The sequence below is a fragment of the Dendropsophus ebraccatus genome, chromosome 1 (assembly GCF_027789765.1).
Source record: "Dendropsophus ebraccatus isolate aDenEbr1 chromosome 1, aDenEbr1.pat, whole genome shotgun sequence".
Taxonomy (NCBI): domain Eukaryota; kingdom Metazoa; phylum Chordata; class Amphibia; order Anura; family Hylidae; genus Dendropsophus; species Dendropsophus ebraccatus.
The window spans coordinates 17,843,138-17,857,650 of NC_091454.1; the positions used below are offsets into that span (position 1 = coordinate 17,843,138).

General features: G+C 40.8%; 1 protein-coding gene across 1 annotated transcript; it reads left to right on the forward strand.

The window, feature by feature from the left end:
- The first annotated feature begins 305 nt into the window (after window positions 1-305).
- On the forward strand, window positions 306-14,047 carry FGF6 (fibroblast growth factor 6). Its single transcript, XM_069952880.1, has 3 exons — window positions 306-651; window positions 5,748-5,851; window positions 13,442-14,047. The coding sequence occupies exons 1-3, from the start codon at window positions 306-308 to the stop codon at window positions 13,616-13,618; spliced, it is 627 nt and encodes a 208-aa protein (XP_069808981.1). The 3' UTR covers window positions 13,619-14,047.
- The last annotated feature ends 466 nt before the right edge of the window (window positions 14,048-14,513 follow it).

The following is a 14,513-nucleotide window of genomic DNA, read 5'->3' on the forward strand; positions in this document are numbered from 1 at the left end:
TCGTTGATGTCAGGATGACGTCGGGGGTGTAGGACGGCCTCCGAAGTATAAAGATAGGCCGAGCAAATATATCCGGCTGCTGCCCACTAGTACTCGAGAGCTACAAAACATGGTCCCCACCACTTTTCTGTTTGCTGGGCTCTACGTATTCTCTACTCATTTTCTCCCAGGCTTCGGTTTCATGTCAGCAATCCCTATCTGCCTTCCAAAAATAAGCTGCCACCGCCATGCTGAAGAGAGAAAAACAAGGAGGGCGGTATTTTTAGGGCCATTAATTCTGACCACGTGTCCAGAAGGTGAACCGGATGGCCGTTGCACAAAGACTACTCATCACTATGTCCTACGCAGGCAGAATTCACTGGACGTTGCCTGTTTTCCTTCTGCTGGGTTTTGTGGGAGACCTTGTTTCGTCGTACCCTATACCCTATATACCCTACAGGGCTAATGGAACCTTACAGGAGAGGACATGGGAAGCCTTGTTGTCCAGGTCGATTGGAATGTCTGCGGACAGATCGGATGCAAAGTGGAAGAGCGATTATTTGCAGGGAATTAAGAGGCAGCGGAGGCTTTACTGCAATGTCGGAATTGGGTTTCACCTGCAGGTCCACCCAGATGGAAGGATAGATGGTGCGCACAGTGAAAGTCCATATAGTGAGTTACTGCCTGAAATTCAATGCCAAAGTGATGTCATGCATGTAAAATGGAGCTTTTTAGGGAGTTCAATAATTACTACATCTGTGAGACACATAATGGATGGTCAATCAATCAATCAATCAATCCCAAAGTTATCAGCCAACCTTAAAATAAAAAAATATATATTATTATATGAATTATTATTTTTTTGTTTATTTTTTTATAATCACTGATTAATATTATTATTTTATTATGTTTGGGATTATAATTATTATTTTGGATTATTATTTGTTTTAATATTTTGGATTATTATTATTATTATTTTGGATTATTATTACTATTATTATTATTTTGGTTTATTAGTACTATTATTTTGGATTAATATTTGTTTAATATTTTGGATTATTATTATTATTTTGGATTATTATTATTATTACTATTATTATTATTATTATATTGGTTTATTAGTATTAGTATTATTTTGGATTTTTTTTTTAATATTTTGGATTATTATTATTATTATTATTATTATTATTATTATTATTATTATTATTATATTGGTTTATTAGTATTAGTATTATTTTGGATTATTATTTTTTAATATTTTGGATAATTATTATTAGTATTGTTATTATTATGATTTTATTGGTTTATTAGTATTATTATTATTTGACTAATAATAAGTTGAAAACAATTATTATTATTATTTTATTATTATGAAGATTATTGTTATTACATGTTTTATTATTATTAGCACTATTACTTTACTATTTTATTAACATACTTTAGACTCATTTTTAATTATTATTTTATTATTATTATTATTACATTTCATTACTTTTCTATCATCCAATTATTATTTGATTTTTATTGAATATTTTATTCAATTATTATGATTATATTTTGGATTTTTTTATTGTTCTATTACTTTATAATTACATTTTGGATTATTGTTTGGTTACATTTTTTATTTTACTTTTTTTTTCTATATATATTATTTTATTGTTGTTTTACATATTATTTTAATACGATCATTACAACCACCTTGTATTTTTTTTTTTTTTTTATTGCTTACTTGATTTTTTTTTATTGATTCACTTGCCCACAGTTGTTCACATCATATCTATTAATAAACCGTTAAACCAACCCTGAGAATAGAATTTTTTTTTTTTTATAACATCAAGAATGGTGTATATATATATATATATATATTTATATATATATACATATATATTTATAAAAATTATGCTAATTTGGTGAACATTTTGGGGGATTAAAATGATAGAAGGCTACCTAATGCTTCAGAACACTGAGCACTAATAGGAGGTAGTTTGGGTTAAATATCACCAAAATTTCCAAAATTTCACCAAAAGTTAGTCAGGACTGGATCCAGCTCTTCCAGGCACCCGGGGAGGAGCGGAACAGAGCAACAGTCAGTTAAATGACAGGAGCTGATGAGCAGATTGCCGAGATATCCAATCGATTCACTTCTTTATTACAGTAAATTTTCTCTAATCATGGTATAATGTATGCATCTTATAGATTTATGGTGCGTTCACACCTACAGGATCTGCAGCTGATTTTCTGCAGCAGATTTCATTTAAATAACTGAACACAGCATCAAATCTGCTGCAGATCCTGTAGGTGTGAACGCACCCTTAGGCATCATTCATATGGATGTATTGTTCCTGTCTACTAGTGTAACAACCAGACCTTGCCCTAATCTAGCAAACTCTCTATGGTGTTAAAGGAGTATTCCACTCAAACATTACTTTTGATATGTTGCTGCCCATGGTGAGACTAACAATTCCTTCCATACTTGTTATTATCTATTCAGTCTCCCTTCCCCCAGTTCTGAGCTGCTGCTTTCTGCTGAAGACACAAAAATCTATGTGTGAGTTTTTCTCTCTGTCTCCCCCTCCTCCCCCTCCCTTCTGAGACAGCTGATGTAAACAAGTCCCCGGCAGGCTGTATCTGCAACATTGTTGCTTCTTTGTAATGCTGGGAGGGTTATTCTGAGGACAAGTTGCTAGTGACCTCACTATGATTAACCCTCCCAGCATTATAAATAAGCTACAATGTTGCAGATACCAGGGACATGTTTACATCAGCTGTCTCAGAAGGGAGGGGGAGGCAGAGAGAAAAGCTCAGACATGGATCGTTGTGTTTTCATCAGAAAGCAGCAGCTCAGAACTGGGGGAAGGAATAGATAACAAGTATGGAAGGAATTGTTAGTCTCACCATGGGCAACAACATATCACAAGTTCTGTTCATGGAGTGGAATACCCCTTTAAGGGGATCCAGGTGTTAAGGTGCCTATATATGTTTAATAGCTGTACTGTATGTTATCCATTTTACTAAAACGTATCCAGCTCCTAAGAGCATACAGTATAATATAATGGATACCCTGGTAAAGGTGGTAGCCAGGATTTTAGGAAAAGTCTGTTTTATATTTTCTTCTAAAAACAGCACCACTCATATCCTCAGGTCGTTTGGGGTATTACAACTCTGCTCCATTCACTTCAATGGAACTGAGCTGCAGTACCGCACCCAAACTAAGGACACTCCTGCCCAGGAACCAGCAGCATCCACCTTCTACTATATAATGTACAGTCTGGGTCCACACAAGAGCGTGTATCTTCTAGCAAACCACATGGACCAACAATTCCAACAATAATAGGACTACAGTACCTGAAATTAGGAGGAGCTTTGAGGCAGACATCTATAGGGATAAGATGCTGCACAGCAGGAATCTGAAACCTGTTCTATGTGTGGGCCCCTTAAAGGGATTTTCCAGGACTATAATATTGATTTAGTGATCAACCCCCAGGACCTCCATCCTTTGGCCGTTTGAAGTGGTGCCCAAATTTAAAGGGGTTGTTTATTAAAAAAAATAAAAAATTCTTTCAAATTAACTGCAGGAAGTAGTGTTTTCTCTCCAGTCTGACACAGTGCTCTCTGCTGCCACCTCTGTCTATGTCAGGAACTGTCCAGAGCAGCAGCAAATCCCCATAGAAATCCTCTTCTACTCCCCAGACTAGAGGGAATACACCATTTCCTGCAAGACATACAGCAGCTGATAAGTACCGGAAGACTGGAGATTTTTTAATAGAAGTAAATTACAAATCTCTGGCACTTTGATTTTTTTTTTAAATATTGTAATATTATACATTTCCTAGACTTGGTCTTTCTGCAATGGTCTGGAGAACCTAGTATCAAGGAGGTAAACAATGGTAGGCCTGGATGACCAAACTCAGGGGTAACAAGGGATGTGGAAAGAACGCACCCAGATAGAAAAGTTGGATTGCTGCAAAACTGGGTCTTCCCTTGCTGCGCTATAAAAAGTCTCTCAGAGGCCACTTTTGGGTGGTGTACCTTTTGGTGGGAGACATAACTCTTTTTGGTGACAACTAGACATAACTCTATGGGTGTAAAGTGGTGTAAAGGGTGTAAAGACATAACATGGTGTAAAGTGAGACTGGCTCAGTTGCCCCTAGCAACCAATCAAATGCCACCTTTCATTTTCCAAAGAGTCTGTGAGGAATGAAAGGTGGAATCTGATTGGTTGCTAGGGGCAACTGAGCCAGTCTCACTTTACACCATGTTTGATAAATCTCCCCCTATGACTTTAAAGGCATTTTGCCAGTCCACCAACAGAGAGGGGAAACATTATTGGACTGAGAGAAGCAGGATGGTTCCCACCATGGAGGCCGTTCTGACTAAGCTGTGAGGAGATGTCGGGAGAAGCGGCTATATGAGGTTGCACAAATTGATCAAGTCCTGGACAGCCCAGATAGATCACCTGTAAAAAGGATAATGTGATTGGACCACAAGCATTGGAACTTCCCACACTTCCCTTGTCCACCATTAAGACACAGACGGCCATTGACAGGAGACACTGTCACTTTTGTTTACAGTGATGTCATGAACGATAAACCTTGACTGCTATGAACTGGAACTGGAATTCGACAACTGCCATGTTCCATTATAAAGGCCTCATGGTGAACGCTTTAATCCTGCCTGTGCGGTGGAGAAACACACTGCCCCCTGCTGGTGTGATGATGTGGAGGACACACTGCTCCCTGCTGGTGTGATGATGTGTGGAGTAGAGATGATCGAACATCGGGAAAATCTTATGTTCCTAGGTAATAAGCTGAATCCCGGAATTCCATGCGGTACCCGGGCTGTCTCCTCCTTCCCCACGGAGCGGGAAGGCATCGAGAATCAAATGCGGAAGGTTAGGCAAGGTTTGAGTTCGATAGAACCTAAGATTTTTCGACGTTCGATCATCTCTAGTGTGGAGGACACATTGCCCCCTGCTGGTGTGATGATGTGGAGGACACACTGCCCCCTGCTGGTGTGATGATGTGGAGGACACACTGCCCCCTGCTGGTGTGATGATATGGGTAGCCATCACATATGACAGTCAGTCACCCCTAGTAGTGATACGAGAAACACTACCAGCTCTGTGATATATACAGGACATCCTCTGGCCCTATTTCTTGACTCTCATGACTTCTAGCTGCAGGATAATGCCCCCCCCCCCCCACCGCGCACACACAAGAGTTGTCCAGAAGTGTCTCCACCAGATTGTAACACTTCTATTGCTGCCCAGTCACCCCAATATTCACCAATCCATCAATTATGGGACCAGCTTCAGCAACCTACCAGTGTGCAGGGCCGATCTGTAGAACCTGTATCCTCCATGCCCAACCACATCTAAGCTACAGGGTTACAGGGTCCTAGAGCCCCACTGAACTTCTCTTTTCACCCTGTGGGTGCGTGCACACTACGGAATCCGCGCGTATGACACTATTTTATAAACGGGCGGATTTCGTCGAAAGAAATGAAATGGTTTTTTTTCGGAGGAATGCGGAATCCACCTGTGTATAGAATAGTGTCTATGGCACGGGCAGGGATGCGCGGACATACGCGCGGATTCCGTAGTGTGCACGCACCCCGATATTGTACTCACATACAGTATATCATCATTACATCACACATACAATTTCTTCTTGCACTGGTTTATATATATATATATATATATATATATATATATATATATAAAAATTCAGATTTTATTTTAACTGAGGTTTTTTTTTCTTTTTTTTCAGGTCTCTTGGAAATTTCAACAGTAGAACGGGGAGTTATAAGCTTGTTTGGTGTGACAACAAATCTTTTTGTAGCAATGAACAGCAAAGGGAGAGTCTATGCTTCGGTGAGTATTGTAGATTTTATATTAATGTATGTATTATAGGTGGAATGAGAATGGATTATAGATGATGAAAGCATCAAACATTTCCACTGAGAATTAAAAGGGTTAATGTGTTAACGTATCGACCATCAATGTCTATATGTCAGATCACTGTCTGCAGGCCTGTTGGTATTTTTCTATGGAACAGCCCACCCTTGACCCATTTCCATCAAAAAAGCCTGGTTTTGCTGGTACAATCATGCAAAATGGGCCACAAAGGTGAGCGTTATGTAAACCATGCACAAAAGTGCCCATTTTAGGACTTCCACAGGGCTTAAAGGGGTATTCCAGTTAATTTCTATTTATTTGTTTTTTATTTTTTTCAAATCAACTGGTTTTAGAAAGTTATACGGAATTGTAATTTATTTCTATTTAAAAAATGCTGTATGTCCTGCAGGAAGTGGTGTATTCTTTCCAGCCTGACGGTGCTCTCTGCTGCCACCTCTGTCCATGTCAGGAACTATCCAGAGCAGGAGAGGTTTTCTATGGGAATTTGCTACTGCTCTGGACAGTTCCTGACATGGACAGAGGTGGCAGCAGAGAGCACTGCTTCAGACTGGAAAGAATACAGCACTTCCTGCAGGACATACAGCAGCTGATATGTACTGGATGACTTGAGATTTTTAAATAAAAGTCATATACAAATCTGTATTCTGGCACCAGTTGATTTGAAAACAATCTTTTTTTTGCCACTGGAGTACCACTTAAATTTCCCAGTTTTGGGTCTTAAAGTGTAACTATGGCAATGCTGTGGTCAGAACTGGAATAACGTTCTATTCAATACAGATGAAACAGCACGGATGGTCAGGAGTGACAACTGCAACATCATTCTAGGTATCAATAGTTGAACCCAGAAGTCAAACCCTATCAAACATGACCTTTCTAATCAGTCATCCCCAAAATGGCTTTTGGGGGTAATTGGAGGGACTCCTTCCCTAGAAACAGCCATATAATGTACAGATAAGGCCAAACTTGGGCCCCCCCCAACCCCACTGTAACTATGTCGGCACTAACTTAAGTCTTTTTCCTCCATAATTCAGTCTGTAAAGGACCTGTGGTGACATCATTGTCACATGATAAGGTCCTTCCATATATTTCCTAATGTTAATGCATTGTCTCCTGGCTACAGTTTTGCCCTGATTTTTGCAAAATTGCGGTATAAAGGAGCGATTTTTATGCAAATCATCACTGAACATAAGTCTGTTTGGGGGGGCCATGGGCCCCTCAGGAGCAAAGGGCCCCGGGCTGCCACCCGAAACTGACCTGTTATAATCCGCTACTGGATAAGGCTGACCTTACACTGTGTCCTTATAATTAGCTGATCGCGTCCCCCCATAATCATATGAATGGGAAGGCATGGAGACGGCCATAAGCTATAGACTGTATTCATGTTTTCCAAGACTTCCCTAGGGCTTCATCCAACTTCTGCAGCCGCTGGTAATCAAATGTCACACGATTGGGTTCACTCACAAGTCGACCACGCTTTTGAGTCCTGCACAAAAGCCGTGTACGTCCCGCAAATGAGCAGAACACAATCACATAATGACTCCGTTCTGCTCATTAAAGTCAATGTGGCCGTCATGTGGCCGTCGGCACGTCCGCATCCTTTTTTCACTGATTCCTGCCGTGCAGCCCGACGTGGGACCGAAAACGAGGTGTGAACATACCCTTACTGACACACACATTACACACACAGACACTTAATGACACACACATTACTGACTGACTTACTGACACACACTGACTGACACCCACACACTTACTGACACATTACTAACTGACACACACATACACTGACTGACTGACACAGACACATACATACACACAGCACTTAGCGCTCAGTCTTCTCCCTCTTCCTCTCTGCTGGCTGATCTCCATACTGTAGTATTAAGGACCTGCGGGTCATGTGATCAGGTCCTTCATATCTCTTTCTCTTCCTGCTCTTTCTCTGTCTTCTGATGTTCAGCGCACTCACCCTGCACTACAGTGATCGGGCTGAGCATCAGAACACTGGGCCCTTCTCCCTCTCCGGGCCCCTGGAGGCACTGGGGCCCCGACACTTGCTCTGGTAAGCCCTGTGCTGACACCGGCCCTGTATGGCTAGCCAATTGGATAATGAAAAAGTAGTCCCACGACTTTTCTTCCAAAAATAGTCCTTGGAATACATTACGATTTGCACTGTAATAAAAGCCCCCCCCCCCTCCTTCCTTTTATATAGCGCACGCAGGATAAGATTAGAGGACCAGGATTATAGCCGTCAGCGGACACATCTTTGCTTACAGCGTCAAATATTAAATGTCACGTTTTCTAATCTGGATTTCGTATCCAGTCACAGATCCTGCTGTTTGCGGTCAAATATAAGTTGCACTATAAATATATATTACAGGCGAATAAAAGAGCAGCGTGCTAATGTATATCAGCGAGCGGAGAGCGCGGGTGCAACAGGTGGCATGTGACCCGTGCATCTTGGGAGCGGAGAAGCGAGATTTATTGTTAGATGTAGACTCTCAGGCACCGTCTGTCATAACACCCTCTTATCCTTTACAAATAATGACTTTCTAAAGGGTCTTGTAAAGGCACCAAATCGCAGGATCGTGTACTTAGCGGCTAAGGTCACCCGGGATAGAGGCACCCAGCGGTACATCTGCAACCACTGACGTCACAGTAATCCTGCCAGGCGCTATAAGTGCTGCCTGACTTCATACACAGATATGAGGGCACTATTTTAGACTGTTTTAGCTATTAGTGTTAAGGATTATCCACATTCGTCGGCCTATGCTAAGGTTCGCAGAGAGGAGGCGACTAGAAGATGACCACTTCATATCCTGTGAAACACCAAACCTGCGGTAATCCTCACAGTAACCGAATGCCAGGTTGGATTTTCCATGGAGGTCATTGTGTGCCGGGTTACTGAAGGGAAGCAGGGTGAATTTCAATTATGTGATAGCAAGAATGGTTATGTATGAGAGAGAGAGAGAGAGAGAGAGAGAGAGAGAGAGAGAGAGAGAGAGAGAGAGAGAGAAAGGCAATAGATGGATGGATAAATAGATAGATAGATAGATAGATAGATAGATAGGAGATAGATAGATAGATAGATAGATAGATAGATAGATAGATAGGAGATAGATAGATAGATAGATAGATAGATAGATAGATAGATAGGAGGTAGGCGGCACCGACAGAGCTACATCCTCAGGGAGAGCCGACTGTGCCAGCAGTGCGACCAGGAGGCCGTGGAGGATGAGGCCCACTTCCTGCTACACTGCTCCAAATACTCAGCAGTGAGGGACACTCACTATAGGAGACTCTCCAACCTCCTCCCAGGCTTCTCCACCATGGAGGAGGAAGAGAAACTACCCATCCTGCTGGGGAAAGAAGAGACCACAGCGACTATAGTGGCACAATACGTCACTGCCTGCCATAGACTGAGAGGAGCGTGATACGTCATGGACTCCAATACCCCAACCCCGATAGGTCATGGACTCCGATACCCCGACCCTGAATGTATCCCCCCCACCACCATGATACATCATGAACCCCTGTACACCGACCCCGGGTGAATCCCATTTCCTCAACTCCCTATTCTCCCCATGCTTTGGCAATGCTAATGTGTAACTTGGACCTGCCAATAAAGCTTTTTTGATTTGATTTGATTTGATTTGATAGGAGATAGATAGATAGATAGATAGATAGATAGATAGGAGATAGATAGAAAGATAGATAGATAGATAGATAGGAGATAGATAGATAGATAATAGATAGATAGATAGATAGATAGATAGATAGGAGATAGATAGATAGATAGATAGATAGATAGATAGATAGAAAGATAGATAGATAACAGATAGGAGATAGATAGATAGATAGATAGATAGATAGATAGATAGATAGGAGATAGATAGATAGATAGATAGATAGATAGATAGATAGATAATAGATAGATAGATAGATAGATAGATAGATAGAAGATAGATAGATAGATAACAGATAGGAGATAGATAGATAGATAGATAGATAGATAGATAGATAGATAGATAGATAGATAGATAGATAATAGATAGATAGGAGATAGATAGATAGAGAGATAGGAGATAGATAGATAGATAGATAGGAGATAGATAGATAGATAGATAGATAGATAGATAGATAGATAGATAGATAGATAGATAGGAGATAGATAGATAACAGATAGATAGGAGATAGATAGATAGATAGATAGATAGATAGATAGATAACAGATAGGAGATAGATTGATAGATAGATAGATAGATAGATAGATAGATAGATAGGAGATAGATAGATAGATAGATAGATAGATAGATAGATAGATAGATAGATAATAGATAGATAGAAGATAGATAATAGATAGATAGATAGATAGATAGATAGATAGATAGGAGATAGATAGATAGATAGAAGATAGATAGATACATAGATAGAAGATAGATAGATAGATAGATAGATAGATAGATAGAAGATAGATAGATAGATAGATAGATAGATAGGAGATTGATAGATAGATAGATAGATAGAAGATAGATAGATAGATAGATAGATAGATAGATAGATAGATAGATAGAAGATGGACAGATCCCTCCTGAGTTTCCCCTGTCTCTGCAAGACTCATCTGGAGCAAGAACAAAAAGACTGTGGAACTTCTTCCCTCCATCTTTAGGGAGGGTCCAAGGTAGAGATAAGTGAACTGAACATCATGAACCAAGATTGTTTACTAACTTTATACAAAGTTTGTAACGAGTTGGTAAAGATGGCGGACAAACATTTTAATACATATAGAAAACAAAAAAAAGAATCTACGCTTACCTACAAAAAAAAAAAAAAAATTGCACAGATCCAGATTCCAGATATTTTTGAAAATCAAATTGTGGATTAAAGGAAGTTTAGTGGACATGCTCAAGTTTAATGGGCATGCTCAGTCTGGGATGTAAGATGTAAGATGATATGTGTAATCTCCTAGTAGTAACATTAACTTTATGGATGTCCTGTAAGAGTTTTAGTAGTTTGTCTAGAAAGATGTTTAGGAATCTGTCGCTGAGAGCTCTTCCTGGTAATCTCTCACCCTAAGAACATGCATGTCTAATGCTAAGCTCTTCTTGTCCCCGTCCTCCTTCTCCTGTTCTGCAATTAGTCAAGAAGACTAAAAGGCTTATATAAAGTGGGACTAGGCAGCACTTGCCAGATCAGTCCTTTGGAAATAGACTACGTATCTATTTACTAGGGCACAATCATCCAAATTTATTGAATCTGAAATTACAGATTTGAACATTTTGATTTTTAAAGCCTAAAATATTTTTTAATTTTAGAATGTATTTATTTCTACATGGATGCATAAATGCCCAAAAACAAAAAACAAAAAAAAAACAAAACAAAAACACAGTATTCTATTACTCTCAACTTCTAGGCTAGAAAAGAATGAATAGTCTATGATTTATATAAATTTTTTTAAATTACATTGTGACGTTTTCCTAATTTTCCATGTCGCTGTTTAGGAACGTATAGTTAGAGAATGAACTAATGTTTACATCAACTGTAAAGATAATACGGGATTTACCACTCACAAAAGGCGATGGTCACAGCTCACATCCTCCCCTTTACTGAAAAGTGACATCTGCACCGTGATCTCCTCCCTTTCTATGCACAATCACCTCTCCCCCCCCTCCCTGCACAATCACCTCTGTACAATGTCTATCACATCTGCACAGTACCCTCTCCCTGAACAGTGACATCTGCACCGTGATCTCCTCCCTTTCTATGCACAATCACCTCTCCCCCTCCCTGCACAGTCACCTCTGTACAATGTCTTCTTCCCCCTCCCTGAACTGTGAATTCTGCATGGTGACCTCCTTCCTCTCAATGCAAAATCACATCTGCACAGTACCCTCTCCCTGAACAGTGACATCTGCACAGTGATCTCCTCCCCCTTCTCTGCACAGTAACTTTCGCCCTGTGACCTACTCCCCCTTCATGCGCAGTACAGTAACCTCTTCCCTCTCCATAAGTGTGACATTTGCAGGGAGATCGCCCCCTCCATGCCCGATCACCTATGTACAGTAACTTCTTCCCCCTCCCTGAACTGTGACCTCTGCACAGTGACCTTCTCTCCCTTCCTCCACAATCACTTCTGTACAGTGACCTTTTTCACCTCCCTGAACAGTGACATCTACACAGTGATCTCCTTTCCCAATCTGAACAGTTATCTCTACACAGTGACCTCCTCTCTCTCCCTGAACAGTGATCTCTGCGCAGTGATCTCCTCTCCCTCCCTGCACAATCACCTCTGTACAGTAATGTCTTCTCCCTTCCTGAATAATGACTTTTGCACAGTGATCTCCTGCCCCTCCATGGACAATTACCTCTACACAGTGACCTCTTCTCCCTCCGTGCACAATCATCTCTGCACATTGACTTCCTACCCCTCCCTGAACAGTGACAGCGCCTTAATATAAAATCTGTAACAATGCCCTACATATAATGCATCATATAAAAGAAACCTGTAATGCTACACGTAACATCTGACAGCACCATGTGATAGAGCAGGAAAAGCTGAGAAGATTGATATATATAATGTTGTGGGAAAAGATTAAACTTTATTCCTTTTATAGCTATAGTACCACCCATTGGACTCCTAAGGCCAGAATGATGCAAGATTTAAAAGAATAAAAGCTATACTGAACTTTTATGGTGACAGGACCCCTTTGAAGGAGAAGTCCGGGCATCTTGAAAATCTGGCTGTCGGCAGGGGGGATTTTGATAAAAAGTACTAACTTACCTCTCCTGACCTGCCACGGGACCACTGCCAGGGGATCTCCGGGGTGTACACGTCACAACCCAGCTGATGGACTGGCCGCTCAGCCAGTCAGTAACTGGGGTGGGACACGGGAAGGACACAGCCAAGGGTGGCTCCTGTAGGGAAACCACCAAAACCACTTTATTAAGTGGCCCTATAAGTCAATGTAATAACAAGGGAAAAACCAAGGCTAGGTATCCATCCACAGACAGCTGTTTCGGAGTGTTGCCCCTCATCAGTGTGGAGCAGGATTCTGTCTAGGTGGAAGCAATGCCTAGTAAAGCCATGAGAGAAACAGATCACTGATCTCAGGGAGACCAGCCAAGAATAATAATGTCTGGCTGGATCCTTCCTTAATAATCATGTTTCCCAGAAAGCAATGCACCTAGGATTTCACTGCATTGAGCGCTTTAACTAGCTGTCGGCTGTGCTATCTTTGGCTGGTCTCCCTGAGATCAGTGATCTGTTTCTCTTATCAGCCGGGACAGGCATTCTCCCTCCGAGTGCGGAAAAATTACTTCCGGCGAGAGTCCCGAGGCCGTCCGTGACGCTCACCGCGGTCACAGAGAGAGGTAAGTTCCGACTTGTTATCAAATTCCCCCATCCCCCTGGCTGCTGGCGGATTTTCAAAATGGCCGACTTCTCTTTTAACCAGAGAATGTACAATATGTATAGATAAATAATAGCAGTCTTATGTTTGGTTGGTGTTGGTGTGACAATGATGGCTCTTACTATGTTTTTTTTTACAGCCAACCTTTCAGGATGAATGCAAATTTAAAGAAATTCTGCTATCCAACAACTATAATGCCTACGAGTCCAAAATGTATCAAGGTGCCTATCTCGGATTAAGCAAACACGGAAGAATTAAAAGAGGAACCAAAATTTCCCCGGCCATGACAGTCACACATTTTCTTCCACGAATGTGACACAAGTCCGGCCAGATGGGTCTTGTAATTTTGCACATGTGAATACTCTCCCAGGTAAAAATATTTATACAGTAGCAGAATATATGTATATTTGGATGGAGATATTTCTACCGGATCACCGCACCCTGTACCGATCTGCTTACCGGCTTATAAACAACTTGAAGGACGAAAAAAAAAAAAAGTGCTATATTTAGTACAGTAACTTAATTTATCCCTGACGGATAGAGGACGCGTTTCGGGAGCTTTGTTTTCCAAAGGACTTTTCGACATTTTATTTTCCGGTAGGAAAAAATAAACTTTCAGTCCTTTCACCTTTATTATAAGTATATGAAATACTTCCCTTCCCCCGAAACTCTGATTTCGGCATCAACCGCTTTTGCATGTATATTGATATCAGTAATTCTTTTTGCTGTTTTTGTATTTTTTTTTTTAAAGGATGAAGTTATGAATAGGAATTTTTTATACCTGTAAAAAATAATGTTTGAAAGATTATTTAAAGAGAAACTATCAGCAGGTTAGAAGTATCTAAATTGCTGCTTTCTCCTTATAGCGCACGAAGAGCTGAGGATGACTGTAGGTTTCTTACTTTACTCCTCGGCGCCATTTCCGAAATATTCAGAGTTTATACCTTATGAAAATAGGTTGTTTTGCTGCACCGGGGATGTGGCTGGCGCCCCCAGTGCACTGATCCGTCCCGGCTGGCTCGTTCAGTAGCAGGGGTGGACCGGCCGTGTCAAGGAGTGGTGGTCAGTGCACCAAAACAACCTATTTGCATAAAGATTGAACTCTGAATATCTCGGAAACGGCGCTGAGGATGAAGGTAAGAAACATACAGTCATCCTCAGCTCCCCATGCCCTATAGGGAGATCCTTCTAACCTGCTGATAGTTTCCCTT